Source organism: Panthera pardus, unplaced genomic scaffold (assembly GCF_024362965.1).
Source record: "Panthera pardus isolate Hobbes unplaced genomic scaffold, ASM2436296v1 HiC_scaffold_19, whole genome shotgun sequence".
NCBI classification, from domain to species: Eukaryota; Metazoa; Chordata; class Mammalia; order Carnivora; family Felidae; genus Panthera; species Panthera pardus.
In genome coordinates this window covers 22,885,378-22,911,796 of record NW_026526754.1, presented here as the reverse complement: position 1 = coordinate 22,911,796, position 26,419 = coordinate 22,885,378, and the positions used below count along the sequence as shown (strand labels likewise).

At 57.7% G+C, this 26,419-nt stretch overlaps 1 protein-coding gene across 1 annotated transcript; it reads right to left on the bottom strand.

Annotated features, from left to right (window-relative positions):
* Positions 1-2,491: 2,491 nt before the first annotated feature.
* On the bottom strand, positions 2,492-25,459 carry IRF8 (interferon regulatory factor 8). The gene is made up of 9 exons (XM_019412994.2): positions 25,343-25,459; positions 21,496-21,670; positions 16,260-16,443; positions 13,770-13,858; positions 12,267-12,372; positions 11,020-11,067; positions 6,405-6,791; positions 5,410-5,525; positions 2,492-4,803 (listed from the first exon to the last, which is right to left on the bottom strand). The coding sequence occupies exons 2-9, from the start codon at positions 21,667-21,669 to the stop codon at positions 4,627-4,629; spliced, it is 1,281 nt and encodes a 426-aa protein (XP_019268539.2). The 5' UTR covers position 21,670; positions 25,343-25,459; the 3' UTR covers positions 2,492-4,626.
* Between the last annotated feature and the right edge of the window lie 960 nt (positions 25,460-26,419).

Sequence of the window (26,419 nt, the reverse complement as noted above, 5' to 3'; positions counted from 1 at the left end):
CGCTCCCCATTTTGTGAGGAAGTCCCAGCTACACAGAGAGGCCGCGTGCGGCCCCAGCTGTGCCCAGCCTCCCAGCCCTCCCGGCCACGGGCACCGGCCATGTGGATGAAAAGGCCTCCGGAAGATTCCACCACCCCCCCCCCGACCCCCAGACGCCGAAGTCACCCGCTGCCATCTGTGCCTTCCCAGCTGGCACCCCAGACGTGGTGGAACAAGGGGAGGTCACACCATCGTGCCCTGTCTAAATTCTGACCCACAAAATCCATGAGCAAAACAAAATGCAAGTTTGAAGGTAGTGAGTGTGAGGGGTGGCCGCCCCCATCCCTGAAAGGCTCCATCTAGATGGAAAGGCAGCCCAGCCAGAGCAGAAATAGGGCCCCGAGGTTGGTCACACCATATCAGCCACTGTTTCCCCATAGACATGTTGTAAGGAGCAACCTCAGGGCAAGTTAAGTCTGGAAAATGCTGGATCACGTGAGTTTCTCAGCACGAGAGAGAACTTTCTACGCGCAGTATACATGCCCAGGAGGAAGACAGACATTATGAGCGGGCCAAGACATTTACTGCCTCCCCCCTACTTTCAGTGAAAAGAGCCAGACTTTCCAGTGAGAAACCACCCCTCTCCCTCCCTCAGCCCACTGAGCTGTTGTTAAAAATTACAGTCATTAGTTATAGATCGTTCTTTAGAAAGAATTTCTAAATATTTCTGAGTAGTTGAGTTGCAAAAGTTTCTCTTGTGGAGAGGCTGACTCACTCACATGAACTTCTTCCTGGTTCCCACAATGGCTTCTTCATGGAGAGAACTTGTCCCCAGGAGCACACAGGGGTGCCTGCCCAGGGGACCCCTCCAGGAGGACTCTCCTAGGACCCCAGGCCCAGCAGACCCAGTGGATGCTTATCAGAGGGGGCCGACATCTTAATTCACCACCATCTTCCATCCCACATGGATTTTGCAAAGGTTGGTGTTCCTAAGGGGCAACCACTCAGGAAGTGATAGCTGAAATATCTTAATTTGTGTAAATGTTTTTTAGAAAACAAAGTGTGAAGGCTGCTCGTGTGACAGAATGTCTCATGAGCCCGTTCCCACGGGCTGCCCTTAGGTCCCAGCAGCTACTTGTCCAGAGGCAGCCACCCACCTCAAGAGTCAGTTCATCTCTAGGGCCCTAACGGCATTTTCTTTTCTTTTCTCATTTATTTTTATTTGTTTTCATGTGTATTTATTTTTGAGAAAAAGAGACGCGGAGCACAAGCAGGGGAGGGGCAGAGAGAGAGGGAGACACAGAATGCGAAGCAGGCTCCAGGCTCCGAGCGGTCGGCACAGCGCCCGACGTGGGGCCCGAACTCACAAACCGCGAGATCGTGACCCGAGCTGAGGTCGGACGCTTAACCGACTGAGCCCCCCAGGCGCCCCCCTAACGGCATTTTCTAAGCCCCCGATTATTCCTGAAGCACCTCGTCCCTGAACCCCGTCCTCTGCGGATGAAAGCCTCCCTCCTCTCCCTGCGAGCAGCTGAGTGAGAAGCGTCTTGTGAACCGTCCGCACAGGAGAGTTGAACTCCGGGGGAGAAGCAGACTCAGTCAAGTTTCCACATTTGGCCCTGAGAGATCCCCGGGGCAGAATAGGACTTGCTGATAAACAAAGTGTCTGGTTGCAACCGCGAAGGTTTCTAAGAAAGCCAGCGATTGGCCCAGGAGCCGCCCTGCCCGGGTGTCACAGGCCAGCCACAGGCCTTGTCAGAAGGCCTCTCACGCCGAGCTGTCCCGGGACACGAGTCGGCCCCAGCCCGCCCAGCATGGACGGGCCCGTGCCTTCTTCCCCCTGTCTCTGCGCTGAGGAGGACAGTCCCAGGACCGCGTGGTTCGTCTGAGGCTGCAGAGAGAGTGCACGTCGCCCATAGACGGAGGCTGGCGGGGGACCCCTCTCCCCCTGGGCTGGCCGGGGTCTGGGCCTCCCTGAAATGGACCGACTGGTCCTGGGTTGTTCAAGGGGCGTGTCTCATGAGGCAACCTCCAACCGGACCAAACTGGGTCCGCCCGTGTCCCCGCTGTCTGTGTCCCTAAGGACCCAGCACAGCGAGCACGTGTGTAACTGGAAGGATATGGAAGGATACACGACCCCATCGTGTGCGACCGACCCAGGCCGGGGGGCCTCGCGCAGATCACGCCCAGCACTTTCCAGGACTTGCTCCACACCCCCCCACACACCCCTCCATCAGCTCATGGGACCCCAAACAGGACCCCGGACTTTCATAAAAACATAGCATGTCCCACATTTTCTCCAGGATATCCTGTATGATCTGTGCGCCTCAGTACCTTTTCGCTACTGTTTTGGGGAGGAGTGAAAAGCAAAACAAAACAAATCGACAGGCAAAAAACCCTTAAACTCCCAGCGTAGCCTTGTGTTTTAATCCCCACCCCCTTAAAGAACCCAGAACAGAGTGACAGTGATGAAATATTTTACAGTGACTTAAACAAAAAACGGAGCATGAACCAGCTTTTAAAAAGGCACTTTATTTTAATAAAGAATAAGAGAGATCAATACACGCTTTAAATGGATACAAAAATAAATATTCACTTAGCATATTCAAGATACACGCTTTCCCATTCATTTGAGCTAGAAACCGAAAGTCGCTGTTCTCTGACGTAATTTCAGAAAACGGGTCTGTTACCCCCAACAATGTGAGGCTGGCTCTGTCCGCCAAAGAGGAAAAGCCACTCTTGCCGCATTTTCCTGTATTTTCAGGTGAATTCAAACACACCTAGAGGGCCTACGACCATCAAGTCTCGCTACATATGCCACGCCTGCGTCACCTTCGTGGAAGCAGCCACGGGCAAAGTGAACCAGTCTTCCTCGGCTTGGATTTTAAAGCAGCGACTCATGGTTACAAGGGGGCCAGGCTGGCAGTCTCGTCCCCCAGATCCCGGCTCCTCCCACACCTCAAGGTGAAAGCCGACAGGCGAGGCCGCTTCGAGCCCCGTCGGCTGTCAGTCAGGGCTGGTGGCCACGAGGCTGGGTTATGAAGGAGAAAGAACGGGGTGACGACTCTTCTCCCCCTCCCAACCCCGCTCCACAGAGAGTTGGGGGGAAAGCCCGCGGACCCTCCCCGACCCTGCCAGGGGTCCACACTGCAGGTGGGACGGGCTCACCCCGGCCGCCGACTTCCACTGGCAAGCGGCCGGCACCCGGCCACCCTCTGCCAGTCCCAGCACATCGCACAGGATACACGGGCGGAGAGGGGGCACCCCAATCTAGCGAAATACAACTGGCTTTTTTTTTTCCCAGAAAAAAACGTTTAAGTACTTTTCAATGATGAAAGTGATTTCAGAGCGGTTGTGGAGATGGGGAAGGTCGACGGGAAGGCTGGCCTGCCGCTGCCGTTTTGACACATTGTGGGGCAATAAATGCATCTGATTGGACAGGAAATAGCGTGACGTTCCTCTGGGGCTAAAACTGGGACTCCTCCCCTGGAGTCCCACCACAGGACTCGGCTGAAGAGTAGAATCTGGTGTGGCCCCAGGCCTGGGAGTCCGAGGGATGGGGAAGGCCTTGTCCCTGCCGCCATCCACCCTGTGACCAGGGCAGCGGTAAGAAGCCGACACCTCTCATCCGCGGTCCCCAACCCACCCGAGCCGCGCCCACACGCTCACCACCGCCGGCTCGTCGATGGGTTGACCGAGTCAAAGGCACAAATCAAAATGCTTGTACAATCTACAATTACTTTTTGAATCTGTGGTTTATATCCTGCTCACCTTATGTGAAAAAAATATATATATCAAAGCAGTTTACAAGAGGACAAATTGAAAGAATGAGTATTTTTAAAAACAGGTCAAAACCATTTAGAAAGAAGAAAAAGTGAGGGATCTGGGATGATTGAATTACAGCAATGAAAACACACACACACACACACTTAGCTCGAAGCTTCCAGGCGACAAGGGCCCAGAGGAAAAATCTTCACTGTGTGGAGGTGAAAACACACCAGCTCACCTGGTGATGGAAATGCCCTCCTGGCAACGGATCCCCGGAAGGAGGTGCATTCCCGCAACAAGGCAAGAGTTCTGTGTTCACTTGCTAAAGGGGGGGCTGCTATCTAAGTTTTTCTAAACCTTATTAACGTGCTTAAGAGCAGAGACGCTCCACGCGGAATCAAGCATCTCAAATCACGAATCTATGGCTCTAACGCAAGGTACAGACAAAAAGCAGACTTGTTCTGACAAGTTGATCTCCTACTCCAATTTTTTTTTTTTTTTTTTTTTCCTGGAAGCAGCTATTTGCTAGTAAAACTAAATGGCAAGTCTTTGGAAATATCGATTATCCCGAAATGCTGAAAGAATCTAGCAACTGATGATAATTAGGGGAAATGCAGGGAATACATGTTTTAATCACGGGTTGTGTATGTAGTTACAGCATCTGGATCGTTCGGCACACTTTCCTACGTTTGTACCTGAACAAGAGGCATGACGCGACTCTGTGTCGAACATCAAGGCCTCACGGGACGCCCTTACTAAATTAAGAGCAGATGAAGCCCCGCCCCAGGCCAGAGGGAGCTACATCCTTAAATAATTACGACAGTAATTGTAATAACGAAACGCGAGACGCGGGCAGGACGGGGTGCCCGAGAGAGAGGCTTAAACCGTGATCTGCTGGTTTTCTCTGAAAAAAGGTCTCTGGTGGGAGGCACAGATGTCTGGAAACATCCGGAAGACCTGGTCCGGCTGGGGCTCCTCGGGGGGCGGCACCATGGGGCCGGAACCGCAGCTCTTCCTGGCTTCCTCCACCAGCTGCTGGACGTAGAGCTGCTCGATCTACGGGACGGGCACAGGTCAGACGTGGAGGCGGGAAGCGCGGTGGCCCCGCCTTTGGCCCTGGCCAGATTCTCGGGTTACCCAGGCCGAAGCTGACATGGAGAACCTCCACATGAGTCCCACACGAATGAGCCCCAAACAGGCGGTGCAAGGAAAGGGCAAGGGGTCTCCCCATAGGGCCCCGGCCTGGTAGCCGGTGGCCAGAATTCCACCATTAGGGTTTCATTCCTTTGACTAGATTAAACAAGGGCTTGCAAAGCCCTAATCCGTTCCTCAGACCTTGAGGCAGCTGAACCTTGCTAGAAAGGTAGCGTCTTGCTAGAAAGGGGGTTTCGACTTAAAACACAAACAAACAAGAAAGGCAGGGAGAGAACACAAAGATTGTGAGTCCCGGAACGTGGGAAGATGGTTCAGAGCGGCAAGAATGGCAGACGGCAAGAATCCACCAGCCCCGCGTGGAGGTTCACCGTGCGCCCCGGGCCTGCCTCTGCCCACGGGTGGAGCAGCCCGCTCCCTGTTCTCCAGCCCAAGCGTAAAGTGGGTCCCGCCGTGCGGGCCAGGAGATCCGGCCCCGTGGCCAGAAGCCCCACGGCCGCCTGTTCCTACCTGCACGAGAATGAGTTTGGATCGCAAGGGAGTCATATCTGGAAACTCCTCTCCAAAGCACAGCACCACCCTGCTGTCGGGAAGCCGGCTCTGGTTGTTGTAGAACTGTTGGAGCTCTGGGGAGACAGGAGGGGGAGGGGCCCCTGTCGACGCCGCCGGGGCCCCCGCCACGCTCTCTCCCCGGGGGTGCTCCCCGCGGCTGTCACACCTGAGCCCACCCTTCCGGGGCCCCTTCTCCAGGGAAGCCGCCGGGACTGCTCAGGCCGGGCGGCAGGAGAGGCCTGACCCCAGCTCTGGGCCGGCGCGGTCACGGGGAGAGGAGCAGAGAGCTCTGGGGACACAGAGAAGGGAGCGATTGCAGACACCCTGACCTGGAGGTGACCTGGGAGGAGCACCCGGGGCGGGATCCTAGCCACATGCCCCACAGAATAAGTCACGACAGCTACCGCCAGCGTGAGTGCCGTCCGCGGACTCAGCGCGCCTCGGGACGTGCACATCAAGCCCCGGGGGGCCTTGCCGAGATGCAGGTCTGACCCCGCAGGCCTCGGTGGGGGGCGGCGGAGACCCCGCACTTCTGACCGGCCCCCGGGTTACGGGGACACTCGGCGATGCACCTGCGAGCTACCGGGTCCCTTCATCCCCCCGAGGGCCACACGGGAAAGCTGCGGTCTCCGCACGCCCATTCCACACACGGGGCAGTCAAGGCGCGGAGCGGTTCCCCCCCAGGGTCGCTGAGCAAGAGAGCGCAGAGCAGGACCCCCCCCACCACCACCGGGGTCCCCAGCTGGGGGGGGGGGGGCGGCCCGCGGGAGGGAGGCGAGATCTCTGGGAGGCAGGGTCCCCAGCTGGGGGGGGGGGGGGCGCGGCCCGCGGGAGGGAGGCGAGGTCTCTGGGAGGCAGGGTCCCCAGCTGGGGGGGGGGGGGGGGGGCGCGGCCCGCGGGAGGGAGGCGAGGTCTCTGGGAGGCGGGGGAGGCCAGCCGGCGGTGGCACCGACCTCGGAAGAACTGGCTGGTGTCGAAGACCTGGACCACCTCGTCCCGCTCCAGCTTGTTGGGCCTGTCCCTGCGCGGGACGGTGTTGCCGCTGCAGAACACGCGGCCCTGGCACCGGCGCCGGACGAGCACGCCCTGCCGGCTGCTGTGCAGGAGCACGCCCCGCTCCAGGTGCCCGAACAGCTTCCGCGTCACCTGCCTCTGCCGCTCGCTGGGGATGGCGTCGGCCGGCGGGAAGCACACCAGCTCCAGGCCCTCGGGCCCGAGCAGCCCGGCGCCGGGCGGGCCCGGGGGGCTGAGCGACAGGCGGCAGCCCTCGGGGCGGGTGGTGGTGGTCCGGCCCACCAGCTTGCCCCCGTAGTAGAAGCTGATGACCATCTGGGAGAAGGCTGCGGGGAGGAGGAGGGCGACAGGTCAGCTCCGCTGGGCGGGGCTCCCCGGTCCCTTCCGGGCCGGTGCCCAGCGCTCTCCTTCCTCCCAAGCAGGCCGGTTGGCTCCTCGCGTGCGGGGGACCCCTCGGCAGTGCGGGAAGTTCACGCACGCCTTCCGGAAACGGTGTCTTTGTGAGCACGAGGACGTACGCAGAATCACTCAGGAAGCAGTGACTCAAAATACGAAACAACTGTTCTCGTGCTCTCCGTTCTCCTGGGGAAGGTCGCAGGGCCGGTACGGTTTGGAAGTCAGTAGAACTGCCCCGTCACACGGCACTCTGGGACCGTCATACGACGTCACAGAATACCCGTAAGCGACACGCCGCGTTATCCGTTACCCGACAGATACACCGTCGCTCGTGCTGTGGAACAACGGGGCCGTGACCGGATTCACAACGGACCGAAGTGTGAGATTTGAACTCCACGCCAGGGAGAACAGACATGCCCTCTTTTCCTTGACAAATTCACAGCCCTCTTGGGGTTCCTCGGATTTCAAATCACGAATCCCTCCAAACCCTTCATCTAAGCCTGTTCTTAGAAGAGTCTGAAAATCATTCAAATTAAGTCGTTTCTCCAGACGTGCTACACTTAAGGTCGGGGAAGGAGGCAGGGCGGTGACCCAGAGCTAAGTAAGTGAAAAGATCATTCAATCTTCGGGGCGCCCGGGAGGCTCAGTCGGTCAAGTGACCAACTGGCTTAGGTCATGATCTTGCAATGTGTGAGTTCAAGCCTCAAGTGGGGGCTCTGTGCTGACAGCTCAGAGCCTGGAGCCTGCTTTGGATTCTGTGCCTCCCACTGTCTGTGTCCCTCCCCCGTGCACACACACAACACACACACACACTCTCTCTCTCTCTCTCTCTCTCTTCAAATAAATAAAAACTTCTTTTGTAATGACAGTTAGAGAAAAAGAGGATGTTACCAGGTGGTACCCAGATACGAAAAACCATCGTGCAAGTGGGGCTCCAGTAACTGAAATTTGGGAACCTTTAAGCTAAGGCACCAATGAAGACAACAGCTAACTTCTGCGACAGTCCCAGAGAAATCTGCATTTTGATAGTTTTAAACTGTAAGAATTACAGGCACTATCACCAAACTTGGTGAGTTTGGGGCACCTCCTAAGGGTCCCGGATCAGTCCAGGGCTGCCTTCTAGAGCCACACAAACTGTGAGCTGCCCACCCCCATGGCAACCCCTCGAGTTGTGCAGTGCACCACCCACACAATAGTCAGGGGCAGCCCTGTGGGTGGCCACCTGCCTCACCCAGGTTAATAATGCTGTGTACTTATAATTTCTTGCCCCCTCCCCACTGGGCTCTGATTAAGAATCATTTGCTCAGTCAAATAATAAGACCCCCTGCTGCTGTGGGCACAGGCTCCATCTTCCCCCACATGGGGGTTAAACGGCATTCTAGAACCACTCTGGGTTGGAAGCTTCAGGTGTTACGGTCCAATTCATTTATATGACATGTGGGAAAACTGAGGCCCAGCTGAGGTCACCCAGCTGGTGAGTGGCAGCTGAGGTCACCCAGCTGGTGAGTGACACGTCTCATCCTGTCCAGTTCCCCATCCTGCGCACTGTGCCAGCTCTGGGACATCTGCATCCCCCGATGGCACGCTCCACTTCCTTCGCTCCAGAACATTTCTGAACTTTGTCACAGACGAATGAAACACTACAGACGACTCTGTCACCACTCCGCACCCTCGCCCCGCCACTGCCGAGGCTTTATCTCACACCAGCGCCTCGCGGCCCAAGGGAGCCACAGATGGGTGCTCTGGAGAGGCCCAGACGAGGCCTCCTAGGGACCCCAGTGCCACAGGGCAGCTTAGCTTGGGGCCGGTTCGAGCCGGGAAGGCCTGAGCGACGACCGCTGCCCCCGCAGTGAGCGGCCAGCAGAGACCCGCGGAGAAGCCGCCACCAAGGCCACCAGGTGGCTCTGGCCAGCCCACCTTGACCTGCCCTGCCCCCGCACGGCCACCTGCCCACCGGGGGACAGCCGCCCCACAACGGCAGCAGAGCAACGATGCCAGGAGCACAGACTCCCCGACGACGCGTGAGCCCAGCTGTGACTCTGTGCCTCAGTTTCCCCATCAGCAAAGCAGAGATCGTGGTGGCACCCAGCTCCCCAGGCGGCTGGGGACGAGCAGGAGCTCGTGTGTCGTGCGGTGCTCACGGGCGGCTCCTGAAGAAATCGGGGTAACAGGACCGGAAGCTAGCCGCGTAGACGAGACTCCCGGAGTCATAAGCCCTAATTCCTGGTCGAGGCAGCACATGCCAGGCGCTGTTCTCAGTGCGCTGAACTGAGGGGCACATTTAACGCTCACGATGGGAGCTGGAGGCTGCTGATCACTAGACGCCTTTTCCAGGTAAGGAGTCGGGTGTCGACAGGTGAAGGCATTTGCTCTGATGGCGCAACCACGAAGCGGGGAGAGGGGCTCCCCGGCAGGCCGGCCCTGCACCCGCGTCCTGCAGCGTCGAGCCCGCCCCCTCCGTTTCCGGACACGGCCTTGCCCCCCTGCCCCACCACTGCAAACACCGCCAAGCACACCCCCACCCCCCCTGGCAGCCACGGGCGTGTCCGGATCCAGCCCGGTTGGGGGGGGGGGGGGGGCGTCCACGCAGCTCTGTTGCCCACACTCCACACGGGGAGGTTTCACGTAAAGGTCTGGACTTCTGATCCCTCCGGAAAAGTGGGGACAGCAAGCCTGGCGGGTCTGAGGCCCGCAGGGCACCGTCCAGCGCTGAGCAGCCGAGGGGCAGGCCCTGCACTCCGCCGTGGCCTCCAGCGCTCCCTGCCCGCCCTTCCGCGGCCCCGCTCACTCACTACCTCGTCCCCGCGGCCCTGAGAACCGGGGACCCTCGCCATCACCTTGTTTCCACAGGGCGGGGCCAGAGAGCCTGTGGCCCGAGCAGAGGGACCAAAGTCCGCAACACCTAGAAGGTTTTAGGATTTTCTGTGCACGCGGCACTGCTGTGGGTCGCTCCGCCCGCTGTGCGCTGGGACGAGTCCGGAGCCACTCGGCACACTTCCTCCTCACCCGGATGCCTCGGCCCTGCCCCCGGCTCCTCTCCCGCCCCCAGAGAGCACCGGTCAGCAGATTCGCCGGGCCACAGAGCTGACTAGCTCAGAGGCCTGGCCCCGCGGGCCAGGGCGTCCCGGAGCGGTGACAGGAGTGCGACGAACAGGAACGCGGGTTCTCCGCACTTTGCGGGCCTGGGTGAGAACCTGCCTCCGCCACACCCCGAACACTCGTCCCACGAGGCCCATGGTCCAGACACCTCTCTGAGCCCCGCTTCCTCCTCCGCACCGGGGGGGGGGGGGGCCTCTGGGGTCCATCCTGATGGGTCAGGCTGTTCACTTCTCACAGAACTATCAGGGAGGACACGGGCTTTCTCTGCTCCGTCAGTGAGCCAGAATGCAAACTCCAGGGGCCACGGCAGGAGGTCTGAGTCCCCAGCATCAACAGACAAAAACGTGGCACAGAGGCCACCTCTGCCCACGAGGGGCGGGAGCCTGGAGAGGACGGCCAGAGGCCATGTCCTGGCTCTGCGGCCCACGTGCTGTGTGACCCAGAGCCTCTGAGCCTATGCGGCGGGAACGATGTGGCGGGAGGTGTAACGGGACGAGGCCTGACCCTGGCGCCTCGCCAGTATTCGGCGTCAGCCGCCACCATCAACCCCATCACCACCGTCGTCACCACCACCAGCCCCAGCCCCAGCCCCAGCCCCATCGTCGCCATTAATTAGGACCATCGTTATCACGAACTTGAGTGTGGAAGACAGTAGAGGAAATGGGCACTGGGGACGCTCGCTGACCAGTGACGCTCCTACCAGAAAACTAACGCTACGTCTAATCCTCACGAGGGTCCGGTGAGGTTCTGCCTGGCGTCACACAAGAGAGGCAGGGCTGGGCCTTGAGTCCGTCTGTCCCCCTGCTCTCTCTCCTGCAGGGTTACGCTGCAAAGAGCTCTCGGGATCCATCTTTCGGCCCGTTCTGAGAAGAGCCTCAAAACGGCCGGCCCCTGACGTGCTCAAAAAGCAAGCAGCGAGAAGGATGAACTGGGGTGCTGCCTTCCGACGTGCGATCGGCTCATCCACGGGCCCCTGCGAGCCCACTCGGCCCTCTGGGCTCTGCCTTCCAGGAGCGCCCGCGTCCCACCGCGCCAGCCCAGCCCCGAGCACCCGCGTACCTGAGTGGTGCGGATCGTAGGCAGTGTAGCCCGTCACGAGCGGCAAGCCTGTGGGAGAAAGAGAAGGCCCAGTTGCGCGTGAGGAACCAACCCCAGCGCCGCCCCCCCCCAACAGTTCCTTTAAAAGCCACACGGGGTGTGCTCCCAAGGCCCAGAGGCCCTGCCACAGGCTTCCGCTCAATTCAGTGCTTTTCCCTCCCAGCGCCATGACCCGCGTTTCAAAAACACGGAAAATCAGGCCTCAACTCGACCGGCACAGAGGGGGAGGAAACGTCCTCTGTGCTGTGGGGTTTTTGACCAAGTGCCGGGGTGATGCTTTCCTCCCACCCAAGGGCCTGCTCCCGAAATGTCACTGGACGGCGTGCCCACCCTCCAGGCCTGGTCTCCGGAGGGAAACCTGGGGCCTCAGCTCGCTTTCCGGGAGGGATAGCCACCGTGCAGGGAGAGGGGGCTCTCCCGGGGCCCCTGAGGCAAAACTGCCACCCACAGCCTGGAGACCTTTGAAGTCAGTTGGGCCAGAGTCACCTCCCAGTCTCCCACAAGGAACAGTCGGGGAAAGAGGTAGAGGGACAAGCAAAGAAATCTGTGCTCGTGGAGGGTCGTTCGAGAAGGAAGCGGGCTGGGGGGGAAGTGGTATCAGAAGCTAATTAAGTAATTTATTAAATAAGTGATTATTTATTAATCCCAATGAAAATAGGGGTATCATGACCCTATGGGACAGGTCCTGGTGTCTCCATTTCACAGATGAGTAAACCGAGGCATGAATGAGATCTGCAGGCCCCCGCCCCGCCAGGGGGCTTCAAATCCAGGGCGCCACCCGGGCAACCCTCGCCCGCCTCCTCTCCTGACGCCCTGTGCTCCCCTTGGCTCTGAGGGGGGGGGGGGGGTCCCTAATGTCCCAAGGTAGTGGCTGGCAGACATCCGTGCCAAGCACGAGTGTGGCCGAGACCCCCAACTCCCCTCTGGCCTTGGAGAAGTTTGCACACCCCCTCCCTCCCCTCCGACCCCTCCAGGAGCGCAGGAGACAAGCAGACCCCTCCTACGGGGAGGGCCCATGTGCCCCTCGAGAGGCAGTGGCGAACGGGGCCACGGGCATCACTGCGGACTCAGTTACCTTCGATAAAATAGGGCTCACAGTAGAACCACCGCCCCACCTGCCCCCAGCTGCCTGGAGGCTGAAAGGAGTCAGTGCCCAGACCACTCGAACGAGCCCCGCACGCCGGCCGCACCGGGGGGCCCCTCCTCACCTGCGCTGGGCTGCTGGATCCACCAGTCTGGGAGCAGCTGGCCCCTGCAGGCCTCCGGCGGAGAGGGACTCCTTTTGACTACCCCCATGTAATCGTCCACAGAAGGCTGGAGGAACAGGGTGAGAGAGAACAGCATTGCGGTCGGCGGGCTTCCAAAGTGGGGCTCCGGTGCTCGTAAAGGCAAACGGTTTAGACTTAACCCAAGCCACACTGTCAACCTTTTATCCCAAGACAAAGGGAAAGTTTTACTTCGCCTCTTGAAAGACCTAAGACAAATCCAGCAGGCTGAGCGCTCAAACCACGCGCCCGACTTACCAGCCCCTGCGGGACCCCTAATAAGTTTATGGGCGCCAGTTGCAAAACCAAATGGCCACGGGTCGCCCAGCCGCCCGGATGCTCCGGGGAGGCAGACAAGTGCTGGGACGCCGAGGCACAGCGACGCCGGACAAGCTCTGCCACGACCGGGCAGGCCCCGCGCACCGTTCCACGCCCACGCTTCCGACCTCTGACCCACTCCTCAACGGATGCGGATAAATCTGGGTAGGCAGCATTTTGAAATCTGCTTTCCTTGGGATCCTGCTGCGCCAACCCAACCTCTCTCAGCTGAGTCAGCAGAAAAGCCTCGTGCAGAAAAGGGGACGTTGCTGGAGAGACACGAAGCCCGGAGTCCACTTGGCCTGCTGCCAGAGACCACGCAGAAACCTAACAGCTGCCATCGGCAGAAAACTCAGCAGCCGAGAGGAGGCTGGCACCTCCTGACAGCCAAGCTACTCGTAAAAGTTCTGTTGCTGCCACGACGGTATTAAGGAGAACGTCCACAGCACCCACACCGCCGTGTACGAGGACCCTGCGGGATTATTTCAGCTAGGCGACGTCTGCCTTGTACTGGCCGTAAAAACGGAGTTAAGAAGCAGATGGCGGCAGGAAAAGGGTATTTGTAGAGAAAACGCTGGAATCCGAAAACCGTGTGTTTTGCCTCCGGAGACCCCGTTACGCCTTTACTCACAGCCTATTAACTCGGAGTCGATATACAGGCCTAACAAGCTCCAAGGCCCGCCTTTCCAATCCATCGAGACCTAACGCCGCAGATTAGGAAACAGGGAGCCCGCCTGCCCTGAGCGCCCCCCTCGAGCAGCCAAGTGGTCACGACGACCCCAAGCTGCAAGGGAAGTCTCTCTTTCATCGTAGCCTGTCTAAGAAGCCAAGAGGAAGCAGGATGCACTTTTTCTAAGACTGCCAATCGAAATGTTTAAAATGTGGCGAGTTTAGGGCGGGAAGAAACGGCACCCAGCCCCGGCGCTCGGGATGGAGGCGGGGAACGAGGCGACGGGGCGGCCAGACGGCAGAGGCTGGCCTCGCCTTCCGTCTCGGGGGAGCAGGTGCCGCTGCCCGACAGAGCCCAGGGCTCTGCAGGCCTGGCCAGGGCAAGAGGGGTGCCGCTCCTCGCGGGGACCCACGCGGCTCCTCCCAGGGCCCCGGCAGTGCCGCGGGCCGGCCACTCACCTCCTTGATGAGCTCGTCGATCTCAGAGCGCGTGCACTCCATCTCCGTGATGTCGCTCACGCAGCCGGGAGTCGCCATGCCTAACTTGCCTGCGGAAAATCGGACAGGCGCGTGACCAATGGCACTGGGGCACTGCAGCCTTCCGCGAGGCCAAAATCAGTGTGTCGTGCTTTTTGGTTTTGTTTTGTTTTTTAAATGCCGAGTTGAAGGAAATAAAAGTCACTGAGTGTCTTCGCTGGTTTGGAAAAAGGCCCGGAAACTATTTCCCGTGATGCTTCAGTCCTTTGACGGGCAAAGTCAAAGGGAGAAGTCAGTTTCGTGGTTTCTAACACTCAGAGGACAAGGACAGTGGTGCGGCTGGGCCCCGTTTGCCCAGATAGAAAGCGAGTTCCCGTCGGACACACTCTACACTGGGCGGTCACCACCTGTCCAGGTTCCATTTGTAAGTCAGGCTGTCTGAAGACGCTCAAAGATCTCCCGGCAAAATGCGTGTGCAGATTGGAGTCATTTTTTAAAGTTAATTGACAGGAAATGTCTCTGTGGCCTTTCCAAATATACAGCATGCATCTGTGCACACACGGCAGGCCCACACATGGGGGCCCGGTGGGGTGGGGGGGGGCAACAAGCTCCGTCAGGCATGGCTGCAGGCACAGAGCGACCCGACAGCAAGCCCCCCACTTCCTCCCCATCCCCCCCACCACAGACCTGCCTTCCGAAGTGATCAGAGGGCCACAGACACTTGATTGACCCATCGCTCTGTCCTGACTGCATCTGGATTCTACTTTGAAAGACTCAAGAACTGGCTAGAAGCTGCTGATGGGGGAAGGAGGGGGTAGCCTGCAAACCACTGAAGGACAGAGCACAGTGGGTCCATTTAGACTTTATGCAAATGCAGCGTCCCTCTGCCCCCTGAGAACCTACTGCTTCTTTAAAACCCGTCCCTGCAGGTGATGCTGGCTGCACCCCGTACAAACAAGCTAGGGTCACCTGCCGGCTCAAGCTCGGCCAATCCCAGGGTGGGAGGGACCAACAGAAACCTCTCCACTCCTTCAAACCACAATTCGATTTGTGACAATGAACAATTATCCCAACCTTGGAGGTGAGTAAGGCAGAAACGATGCAGACTTGGCCTTTCAAAGCCATCCCGGAGGGTTATCTAAGAAGTCTCCCTGTAAAGGCCGTCAGATTCTCTGGGGGGTGGTCAGTTTGTTTGACTTACTGTTGACTATCGATTAGGGCTCTGACTCAGTCAAGTTCGGTGCTAATTTACAGACAATTCAGCTTCAAGTGACCGGCAGCACAGATAACCCCCACACTGGGGTCGGGGGGAACATCCACGGGTTGGGCTCGCTGACCATGTGTGACCCATGCTTCCTGTCCTCTGTTCAGTCTTTATCACTATGCTGGCTCCCTCGTGGGTGAGTTGAAGGGCTGAGACCCAGGCTCACTGTCTCTTTGGAAGACTCACAGTTTTAACTGTTTTTGAAATTACGTGTCGACCCTCTCAACCTTCCCCCCCCCCCCCCCCCCCGAAGTGGGAAGGGCTCGAGTTCGGAATTTCTGCACAGCCCTAGGGAGTTTCTGAGGGCTCCATTTATTTGTAGATGCCCCGGGCATTCCTGGACCACTAAAAAGCAGGTAAGGAGAAGAGGGTAAGGCTGCAGGGGTCTAATTGCTACATCCAGCGGCTAATCGACGTGTCAAAAGAACGCTTCAAGCCAGTGACGGTGATTAGCTTTTATCCCACGGGCCGGGCCGACTCTGCTGATTCCCAGCAGCTACACAGGCTGCCACTTTGGAAAGGGTTCGGAGGCCAGAGCGAGCTCAGCGCATCCCGGTTGATTAGTGATGTCTGACCAGGGTGCCGAAGCAGGACGACGGGCTGGGAGGCGGGTTTCCGCCATCCCTGCTTTAATCTCCTGGGAAACACTCTCTCGGGATTCTAGCTAGAGCTGGAAGACCTTTCGGGAATCATCACATCCCAGAGTTCCCACATAACGATCGGGATGTAACCGTGTGCTGGGGCGTATCTGGTCTACGGCGGCAAAGCTAACAGCGCCATCGTCCCCAGACGCATTGGTAACTTTACCCTCCATCCTGTCACCCATCCCTTCTTCGACCACCTGACTGGCCCCTGGCCCCCTCTGGGCATTGCTGGAAAACAAAAGGGATGCCTCATCCACACTGTCCAGGATGCTCGCTCCTGTCTAACCCTGTTCGTTACTGAGCCTCGGGGAGGCCCCACAGTGAGCTCCCCGTCTGACAGCCCCAACCTCCCCACCCCTTCCTCCCACGGAAGCTGCCACTCGGCCAGCGGATGGTGGCCAGGGTCAGGGGAAAGGGCTCTCCACATCTGCTTACGCAAAGGAGTTGACTGGCAGCTGAGCTAAAACCACTCGCCCCGACCTCCCACCCCCGACCCAGGCTCTCTGGCGGGGCCTGCGGGCCGGGCAGCCTCTGCTGGGCTGAAAACCCGTAAGGGATACTTACATTTTTGCTCTTCCTCGGGGACGATGCGGTAAACTTTGTATGGCTCTGAAATGTCCAGCTGGGACCGGTCTGTCACCTCCTCAAAATCTGGGCTCTTGTTCAAAGCACAGCGTAGCCTCGTCTTCCAAGTGGCCGGTTCTGCTTTGTCCCCTTCCTTGAATTTCCCTTTAAACACTGCCCAGGCCTGTAGAAAGAAGCGCATAAAATACATGGCCGCCCACCCCCACCGGCCCTGCCCACAGGCATCCACGGCCACGGGCGAGACCAGCACGTTCTCTCGCCAGTCCTGACAGTCACTTTTGGCCACCACCTCTCGTTCGAGGACTTTCGGGACAACTTTCTGTGACAGATGTGAAAAGATCGGGGCCAGGAAGGGGCCCTGGGGGTCACCCAGCTGAGCCAGAATCCGGCCCAGGGCCTTGGCTCCTATACAGCACACATCTCGGATCTGTCTCTGGGCCATTCCTGCCTGGGACCAAAGGGTCTGGAGGAGCCTGAGGTCAGCTACAGCACAAAGAGGAAGTCGCACATGGTTTCACTAGAATGTTCAAAACAAAGAACAATTTGTTGCTTTTTCAAATCAACCCCTGGCTAAAATTTAGCATGAAAAGGGAACATTTGCAAGAAGTCTGAATGTGGTCACCGCTGCCTTGCTACTTTTAATAGAAATTGTGTTTTGCATTTTGGCGTTTATTCTAACCTTCCCCGCCCCACCCCCAGGGCCCTGCTTAAAAGGGCAATGAAATGGGTTCTGTCGCTGTTGGTTTTCCACGGCTCTGCTTCTGACCTCTCCAAACCCCTTAGACTCTGAACAAGGACGAGAAACTCAAAGCTGAAGACCTAAAAGCCACAGTGCAGAATGGGGCAGAACTAAAAGAGAATTCAGACAAACATGCGAACGGGCACGGTTTGAAGATTTCAAAACGGGAATCCAGACACCCCAGTGAGGAGGTCACTGCTATCAGGTGAAGATAACCTCCCCCGTCAGACGAAACCGGATGCAACTCCCAGCCTGGGATAGCACGCCATCTGGGGGGAATCCCCAGTCGCACTCAGGAAAATGCAGTTCCAAAGGTGACCTCCCCAAGGTGACCCAGCCTGGGGTTAAACACCACTGTCCTCACTTCCGACCCAATTAAACTCCACTACAGCCAGAGTTCTGAAGCTTAATGCCGACACCGGCCCCCTGGGAAGCTCGTGAAATGCAGACGCCTGGGCCCTGCCCCCTGAGATTCTCATTAACTGTGGGTCAGGTCTGAGAATCTGCACCTTTTCCTTTAAATGTTTATTTATTTATTTATTTTGGCGGGGGGGGGCGCGGAGAGAAGCGAATCCCAAACAGGCTCCGAGGGTCACCTCCTTCTCGGACGCAGACGCAAACTCCCCCCTAGAAATGTGTTCCAAAGTAAATGGTTTTCAGTCCCTTCCGGTCTTTTGCCCAAGGATTTTTTTTTTTTTAATTTTTTTAATGTTTATTTATTTTTGAGACAGGGAGAGACAGCATGAACGGGGGAGGGTCAGAGAGAGAGGGAGACACAGAATCGGAAGCAGGCTCCAGGCTCCGAGCCGTCAGCACAGAGCCCGACGCGGGGCTCGAACTCACGAACCGCGAGATCGTGACCTGAGCCGAGGTCGGAGGCCCAAGCGACTGAGCCACCCAGGCGCCCCTAGGATTTATTAACTGCAGCTCAGACCATGCATTGATTTATTTCTCCCAAGGAAGGCCCGTCACGCACCCGCTGAGCGGCAAGTTCACACTTCTATTACGTTAAGTCAGAGCTTCTCCACCTCAGCACTGTTGATATTTGGGGTCGGATCGTACTTTGTGACGGGGGCCGTCCCGTGCGTGGCTGGCTGTCCAAAAGCATCTGTGGCCTCCACCCGCTGGATGCCGGGAGCGCCCCCGCCCCTGTTGTGACAACCCAGTATGTCTCCAGCCACTGCCGCGCGTCCCCGGGGAGGCGAAATTGCGACACACTCACACTCCCCCGCCCCACCCCCCCCTTTGAGAACCACTGGTTAACCCACATTACAAACGGACCCCGAGGAGCACGGGCTTAGAGGCATGCTGGGCCCAGCTGGTTTTTAGCCGACGGTAGTACCTTCCGTCCACGGCTCGCACTCCCCCGAGAAGAAAGCCAGGACATCACAGAACAACGCGCGGCCCCGCGGTCAGGAAGTGCCCTGGGTCCGTATCGGGTGCCTTGCTTCCAGCCCTGCCCTGAGCCCTTTCGTGGGCTCTCTGCTGGGCTCTAAACCTCCCAGCTTGGCTGGCTGATCTCTCAAGACTCTTCCTGAGCTAACATCTGGCAGAACAGAGCGCTTCTGAGGCCCAGTGACAACAGCCAGCACGGCGGTCAGTGCCCCCCCCGCCGCCCAGGCACTGCATTCAGCAGCAACCAGCATTGACCACACACGCTTCCTGACCCAATGTTACTGCCCCATCTCGTGTCTTAAAAATCAAGCACTATTTTTTTTTTTTTCCTCGAAGGCCTACTGGGTTTGAAATATCTGTGCTACTAAGTAAGTTCTAACTCACTCAGGCCTGTCACAAGGCTGGTCGAGGAGAGAAACAACCCTCAGTCAACAAGGATTCCACCCACCCCACCGCCCCGGGTTTGTGAAAAGGAGGCAAAATGCTTTTTGAAAAACAAGCATGAGTGGATACGAGGGCCTCGGTGTGCCCGGGGACGGTACCAAATGAGCTCCGTCTTTTTCAATCCCCATCTCTGGCCCTGCCCCACGAGGCCGGCCGCAGAATCCTATCTGCAGACGACGAAGAACGCTCTGGTACAAATGCCTTCTTAAGCTCCACTCTATCCTCTTAACTCACGGACTTTTTAAAGGTTTCCTTTGAATGCTTCAAACAAAAGTTTCTCTACGGAACCAGAAGATCCATAAAATGGCTCCATCCAACCGAGGCCCGACTGCGGGCTCTTCCCGTGGGCGTCGCGGGGACGCACCCTCAGAGGACGGGAGCCAGCCAGCATGGCACAGGGCAGAGCCACGTGGCCTCCTCCCCCTGTTTCGCACCCGCGTGCCTCCCTCCCCACGGCCAGCAGCTCTGGGGGCTGCCCGCGCCCCCCTCCGACCCGGCTCCTGCCGAGATTGTGGGCTTCTCTCAGATTGCCACACTGGGCGACTGCGAAATGAACGGAAACACTGGGAATCTTACACATTTTTCTCAACGCTGTTGAAACGGCCATGAAGGGCATTGCATAAGACATATAAATCTGGGGCTTTATTTCATTGCCCCCAGAGCGTAAGTTGAAACAGGGAGCTGCGTGAAGGGAGAGGCCTGGCAGGCCACCAGGGGCCTCGGCCAGGGCCCCTCCTCTCCTCCCAAAGAGGCTGCCGTGATGGTCACCCTGAAACCGTGTCCTCGGCACCCCACGCGCCTGCTTAAACCTGCTCACTCTGGCCGCGGTCGGCAGCCTGCCGGCTTCTCAGTGGGGAGGGGGGAACGTGCCCCCCCCCCCCAGGCGGGTCTGGTAATGTCAGGGCGCCTTTGGTCGTCACACTGGGAAGAGGCGTTACTGGCATGTAGTCGGCTGAGGTCAGGGGTGCCGCTGAACGTGCCCCAGTGCCCAGGACGGCCCCCCAAGGAGGAACTAGCTGGCCCCAGATGCCAACGGGGCCAAGGCTGAGGGGCTCTGGCCTGTAGCCAGCTGCCATCCAGAACTCCCAGCGGGCCCAGAGAACCTTGGGCACTGTTTAAATGTAGCCAGAGCCATTCCGAAGAGAGGTCCACCACGAGCCCCAAAGGCAAAAGGCCCCACCGAGAGTGATAAGGGGGCCATTGCCATTGCCAGGCTCCTGAGCCGGGGTCCTCGAGGGGAAGAAATCTGCTGGACACTCAGGCTACATGGGGCCCCCTGAAGGCGACTGCGTGCACTTGTGTCCGCCCGCATGTGCCCACTTTTCTGGAAGAGGGCCAGTAACTGGCAGCGGATTCCCAAAGAGACCCACGCCCCCGGATGACAGAGGTGACAGAATTGCTCAGATGCGGAGCCTCCCCGCAAAGCCCAGAAGCACTGATTACGCCTCTGAAGCCAGCCGCGACCTGCCTATGATCCGCTCTGGGGCCAGGGGTGATCTCCGGTCGCTTCTGTTTGGTTGGGCCAGTGGATCAGTCATCCCTGGGGAAGCATCCGGGCGCTGCGCTGGGGACCCGCAGGCCTGCGCTCCCTCCCTCACCACGGCCCAGGGTCCTGTTCCTCCCTTCCACAACTCAGCCCGCCCTGCTCCTCCCCCATACTCACTCCCATACCCCCATGCCCACAGAACAAGGGAGGGCTCAGGGTCAGCTACCTGCGGTACATCTGTCTGCAAACACAGAAGCCTGGGCTCACCTTGACCGAGGGATCCAAATCTCCCAGGGAGAACGCAGCAGGGAGCCTGCATTCCTGGAGCCTCAGAGAAACCCACGGGTGACGATGACCCCCAGGGGAATGACAAACACCTCTGCTTATGGGTACGGCTCGGGCTCGCTCGGGGGCAAGGGCTCATGCTTGGGCTGCCAGGCTCCATCACCCGAGAGCCATGAGATCTTGGACAAGTCCCTTCTCTCGGGGCCTCTACAGAGGCAGGAGAGCAGCACAGCCGTGTGTGGAAGGAAAAAGAAACACGTGGGCCAGGCCTGGCACGGGGCGAGCTCTCACTGGGCGCTGGCGGTAAACAGCGAGCCTCTCCATGCTTGGGTACTTCTTATTCTCAAGGGGAGGAAGACTATTTTAGATATCTGCTGCTGCCTCAGGACACCCTACATGACCAGGCCCCGGAAGTCACGACAGATGGTGTCTCTCTCATCTGAGCCGACCCTACACTGCCAGGCAGATAACCTTGAAAAATGAAGACTTACGCCCTTCCTAGAATTTTTTTGTGGATTTAGGCGGTAGCGTCCGGGGGTCTCAGGGCCTCGGAGAAGTACTCTCACTCCCGCTTCACTAGTCCTCGTGCAAAATAAATGGTGGTGTAGGTGATAAAGGTGCCCTCAATTTCCTCGGGGGGGAGAATACCAACAACACACAACCTCGAAGGGATTTGATCACACATACCGTAGATGCAAAACCACCCGGTATATATTTCTGAGACACGTTCGGCACTCAATCGATGTGTGTTTTAAGAAAACAGGTTAATTTTCGAGCAAATAAGAGAGATGTCACTCAACCCCTCCACGGGCCTGCAGGGAAGACCGAAACCACTGGTGACGCGGGGAGGGAGCTCGAGTCTGTACCTTGAAAATGGAGGCATCCACTTCCTGATTATAATCTTGTTTGCCAGCGTGCTTCCAAGGGATCCGGAACATGCTCTTCTCATCGTTTTCCCAGATCAGCCCCGGGTACATGTTGCTGTCGATTTGCTCGATCAGCCACTGCCGAAGCCGCCGGCCACCGTTCCGGTCACACATCCTTGGAAAGGAAATCGAACACATTCTGTGATGTTACAAATATCGTCCCGTTAATCGCAGCGTCCCGTGTACTGGCACACCAAGAAGCACTGACAGGAAGATCAGAGGGTTGCCACACAGGTGCCCGCCTCGGGGAAACCCACAGACCTGGGACGCCGGGCCACCTGCCGAGGGGAGGCCATGCCTCCCCTGGGCCTCAAACCCCCGAAGGAAAAGTGGAAGCTCCCCGGGAAACCTGCAGCTTCCCAGCAGCCAGACGTCAGCCCCTCCTAGGGTTCCGCCTGGCACTCCTTCTAGCTTTCGCCCCTCGCTCTGGTTTGGGCAGACAGCCCCATCTGAGGACACCTTTCCACTCACAGTACGAGATGGGGAGTAATCACTCTGACACTGTCAGGTCCCTTTAGTGAGCAGCTCGTCCCTCCGAGAGCAAGCTCCATTACTCGATGCCCAGTCTGACCAGTGTTCATGAGTAAATATGACATCTGTGTGTGCCAAGAAAGAAGAGATCCTCAAGGCTATCCCTTTGAGATGGTTCCTTCACAGCTGGGCTAACGATAAGACCAAGAGTCTGGGAATGAGACAGAGCTGGGGGCCCACTTGAGTCCCGCCATCTCCCAGCTGAGTGACCCTGAACCATCATTTAACCTTGGGTGCCAGGCACCCAGGCTGAAGCCCCAGAACAAGTATCAATACTTTGCGTCATTGCGGTGAGGGCTCAGAGGATGTGTATAAAGCACCTGAGGCCACGCCTGGACCTTAGAAGGTTCTCTCTAAATACCGGATGTCATTTCTTCCAACTTTCTTCCTCGGGAAGTCTCACGACCAACGGGGACAAAAGCAAGGAAACCCACTCTGACCACTGGACAGACCAAGTTAGCCGGGCTAGACTCTTCCAGAAGGCACCAGAATTTGGGGATCTCACCAGGGTGCCCAGAGACATCGTTTGGAGGAACATTCTCGCCAGAACAGGCAGCTTTCCCAACAGCCCAGAGAAAAAGAGAGAACAGTCATGCCACATCCACTCATAGCCCGCATTTACAAGAACAGGGGTGGAAATCCCCTAGGCGGTTGGACAGACGCCCACCAAAAAAAAAAAAAAAAAAAAAGCATTTCTATTCCTCTGATTAAAATGTGACCTCTTCGGGCAAATCGGTTTGAGACAATCAGTGGAGACAAGACACAATGTCCTCCAGAAAACAGTCACATCCAGAGCCATGCTGGTCCATAATGTACGTGACTCGGAAACCAGCCACCCTGCAGGTAGCTGTCGGACCGGAAGGGGGTCCGGGTCCCAGAGAGGAGGTGAGTCCCAAGTGCCAGCTGTAACTTTTCCATGCCCACCTGTGGAGGTAAAAGGAGTGAAGCACGTGGGATAGAAATTGGACTTGGATTTGGAAACTGCAGACCCAGCAAAGGCTTTGCTCCAACTAGAGGAAGGTGTTTGGGAAAACCACCTGAACGCCTCTGAGGCTCTCCTCATCTGCAAAATGAGTGCCTCTCAAGCATCCCAGAATTCCAAAGCAGTCCCTGCATGTATAAGTAAGAAGGTACAGATTTAGGAGGGACACCTAGTAACAGAAAGAGAACGACACCACCAAGCCCCCCCCAACCCCGCCCCGGAAAAATAACCTCGCAGAGGACTGATTCCTACAGATCCCCCCTGGAGAAAAGACAGGAGACTGTCCCCTCGCTTGAGGAATGAGCTGTGTGCAGGAGGAGGGTGAGGGGCCAGAACACGATAGAAGGGGCGGTGTCTGCGGGTCTGCCAATTCAATGAAATGTGCCCACTCAGGAGTATTTTGTTCACCCTCTTAGTACTAGGCTTATAAACCCCAGTCCGTGTTCCAGGAGCCCCCTGAAATGAAAAGCAAGATTTTGTTTGTATGGATGCTTTTCTAGAAAGTGAACCAACACCTTCTTATTGAGATTTCTAATGGATTCACAACTCCCAGAATTGTCAGGAACAACTGCCTTGCTGATTTATAAGAACAGGAAAAGAGAAAAGACAGAGAGGGGCACTAAGAGGAAAAGTGATTACGGGACATGAAAGCGGGACAACACTTTAGAAGCCATGTGAGCAGCCGGTTTGCTCACAGGAGGGAACATGGAGACCCAGAGAGGCACCCTGACCCCCAGGCACCCCGGCCAGCGTCTTACTTCACTGACTCTGCAGAGAAAAACCACGGTTAAGTCACGAGATCTAAGCACATGGACCGCCCTACCTAAACTTTCACTGAGATCACCTCTAAGACCCTAAACAGCAGTAAAAGCCAAGATTCTAGCTCGATGATGACCCACAATGATTTACTGAACGCTAACAAATTAATTCCACCAAATGCCAAGCCAGAAAAAAATGTATAAGTCCAGTCACATGTTTATAACTTCCTCTTCCTTGATTTTTAGGTAATAATTCTCTTTATGGGCCAAGTCCTATCTGGAGCTAATCTGCATCCCAATAAATGAGTCCGGGGGATCAGGCTTCCCAGGCAGGAGATGATAAGACGCTTAGCCCGGGCCCCACCCAACCCAGATTCCAGGATGTGCCCATGAGGCCACAGAGGACTCACCTCCCGCACTCCTCAGGGCCCCTCGGCATTTGCCTGGTGGCCACAAATCCCCATCTCCCCTGACCCCAGACCAAAAGCATCAAAGCCATTTTTCTTGCTTGGGCCTCAATCTTTCTGAAATGACTGAACCCAATTCTGTTCATGGAGGAACCGGACACAACCCCAAAGGACAGGCTCAGAACCTTCATTTAAGGACCAGCTCCTAATTTAGGTTAAAAAAAAAAAAAAAAAAAAAGTGTCATATCTCCCCATATGTTGAAGGGTTAGGTTGTTTTGGGGTTTTTTAATGTTTATTTTTGAGAGAGAGAGAGAGAGAGAGAGAGAGAGAGAGGGAGAGGGAGAACCAGCAGGGGAGAGGCAGACACAGAATCCGAAGCAGGCTCCAGGCCCTGAGCTGTCAGCACAGAGCCAGATGCAGGGCTCCAACTCAGGAACCATGAGATCATGACCTGAGCCGAAGTCAGACGCTTAACCGACTGAGCCACCCAGGTGCCCCCAGGGAGAGTCTGAAGTTCTGGAAAATTCAGTCTCCAGTCTCCATTCACAACACCCTCCACAACCTTGGGGAAGCAACAGATCTCACCTTAGAAAGTCTCCCCTTGGCCCTGGAGCTTTTATACCAAAATGCTCCCGTTTGCTGTGAGCCCTCCACAGCCTTTCTCGCCAGGGACCACTGGGCTATGACAGGAGCAAAGGGCCGCAGACCCACTCATAAATCCTAACTGTCAGCAGGCAGAAGAAAACCCCAGGGCGCACCCCTCCACAATGCAGGGCACGCAGCCTCGGCGAGTTTCCGGGCAGTTTCTGGGTCGTGACCCTCCAAGCGTTCCTCCAGGCAGCAGGGCTTGGGCGAGACCCAGGGGCAGCTCTTGCAAAAAGGGGTCAATACTTCCCCTCGTTAGGCAGGCCATTCTAAAGTTTTCCGTGCAAACCAGATTTTAAGAAAAATGGGATTATTTTTTGTCAAGCATCAGCCATTTAGGGAGCGGCCACCCCATGCTCAACGCCTGGACTTTGGGTTTGGGCTCCGGGGGACCAGCAGAGGGGGAGGAGAGACAGAGCCGGGCCGGCCCGCCGCCTGGGCCCGCTCCCGCCCAGCCGCCTACCTGCCGCCGCGCGCGCCCGGCCCTCCGCCCGCCTTCGGCGCCGCCGCCCGCGTTCCCACGCTCGCCGCCGCGCTCCAGGGATGCGGCCTCGGGCTCGGGCGCCCGCGCGAGTGTAGGGACGGGGGGCGGGCCCGGGGCGCCGAGCGACGGCCGCGCAGGCCAATGGGCGCTGCAGGGCCTCCCGGGTGGCCCAATGGGCGCGGACGCGCCGCCAGGACCGCCCAATGGGCGCGGCCCGTCCGGCCCGCCTTCTTCGAAGCGCTCAGCTTTCCGAGAAATCACTTTGCGCAGGGGCGGCCGCTGACGGCCCGGGTGCCCTTCCGGGGTCCCCGCCGGGGGTCCCGGGGGCGGCGCGGGACGGGGGTGTCCGCAGGAATTCCCGAGGGGACTCGGGGGCGTCCACGCGCCCAGGCCGAGGGCAGGGCGGGCGGTGGGTGTCAGATGGCGGAAGTCAAGGCGCTGCCAGGTTCTCCGGGCGATGCTGGGGTCAGACCGCGGAGGTGAGGCCACGTCGGGGCTGGGGCGAGGGTCAGATGGCGGCGTTCAGGACACGGTGGGGCTGGGGCTGGGGCCGGGTTCAGATTCCAGAGGCAGGGCTCTGGGATTTATGATGGGTGTCAGACCGCAGAGGTCAGTGGAAGTCACGGCTGGGATGGTGGGGGCCCAGAGGTCAATGCTGCAGACGGCCTGTGGGTCCCTGCAGAGTGACCCCCAGGGTGCCCACCCAGCCCTGGTCAGGCTATCATCTCTGTGGGCTGCGTGGGAGGCATCCGCCACCCGGAGGAAGCCCCTAATAACATGTCCAAACAATGGCCAACCTTACATCCGACATGTGTCTACTTATAGACCTGGTCCTAGATGAGGAATGCTTGCAATTGACCGGGAGTGTTAAAAAAAAAAAAAAGTGCCCAGCTAAAAAGGTATCCGAAACCACTGCCCTCTGAAGATCAGAAATAAAAACAGGATTGTCTAGCATACTCGTGCTAGAATGTCCAATTAGGGAAATTTTCATCATAAATTATTTTCCCCAGAAAATGTCACTTGTGTTGAGGCAGGGTCCTCTGTGGGTGTGCATCC

What these genes read in the sequence shown, in the direction of transcription:
- IRF8 (XM_019412994.2), bottom strand. Translation starts at nt 21,669, where the DNA reads ATGTGTGACCGGAACGGTGGCCGGCGGCTTCGGCAGTGGCTGATCGAG. An exon ending in GATCCAGCAGCCCAGCGCAG is followed by an intron (nt 11,068 to 12,266) that starts GTGAGGAGGGGC and finishes TTTCTCCCACAG; the next exon opens with GCTTGCCGCTCGTGACGGGC. An exon ending in CACCAGCCAGTTCTTCCGAG is followed by an intron (nt 5,526 to 6,404) that starts GTCGGTGCCACC and finishes CTGTCTCCCCAG; the next exon opens with AGCTCCAACAGTTCTACAAC.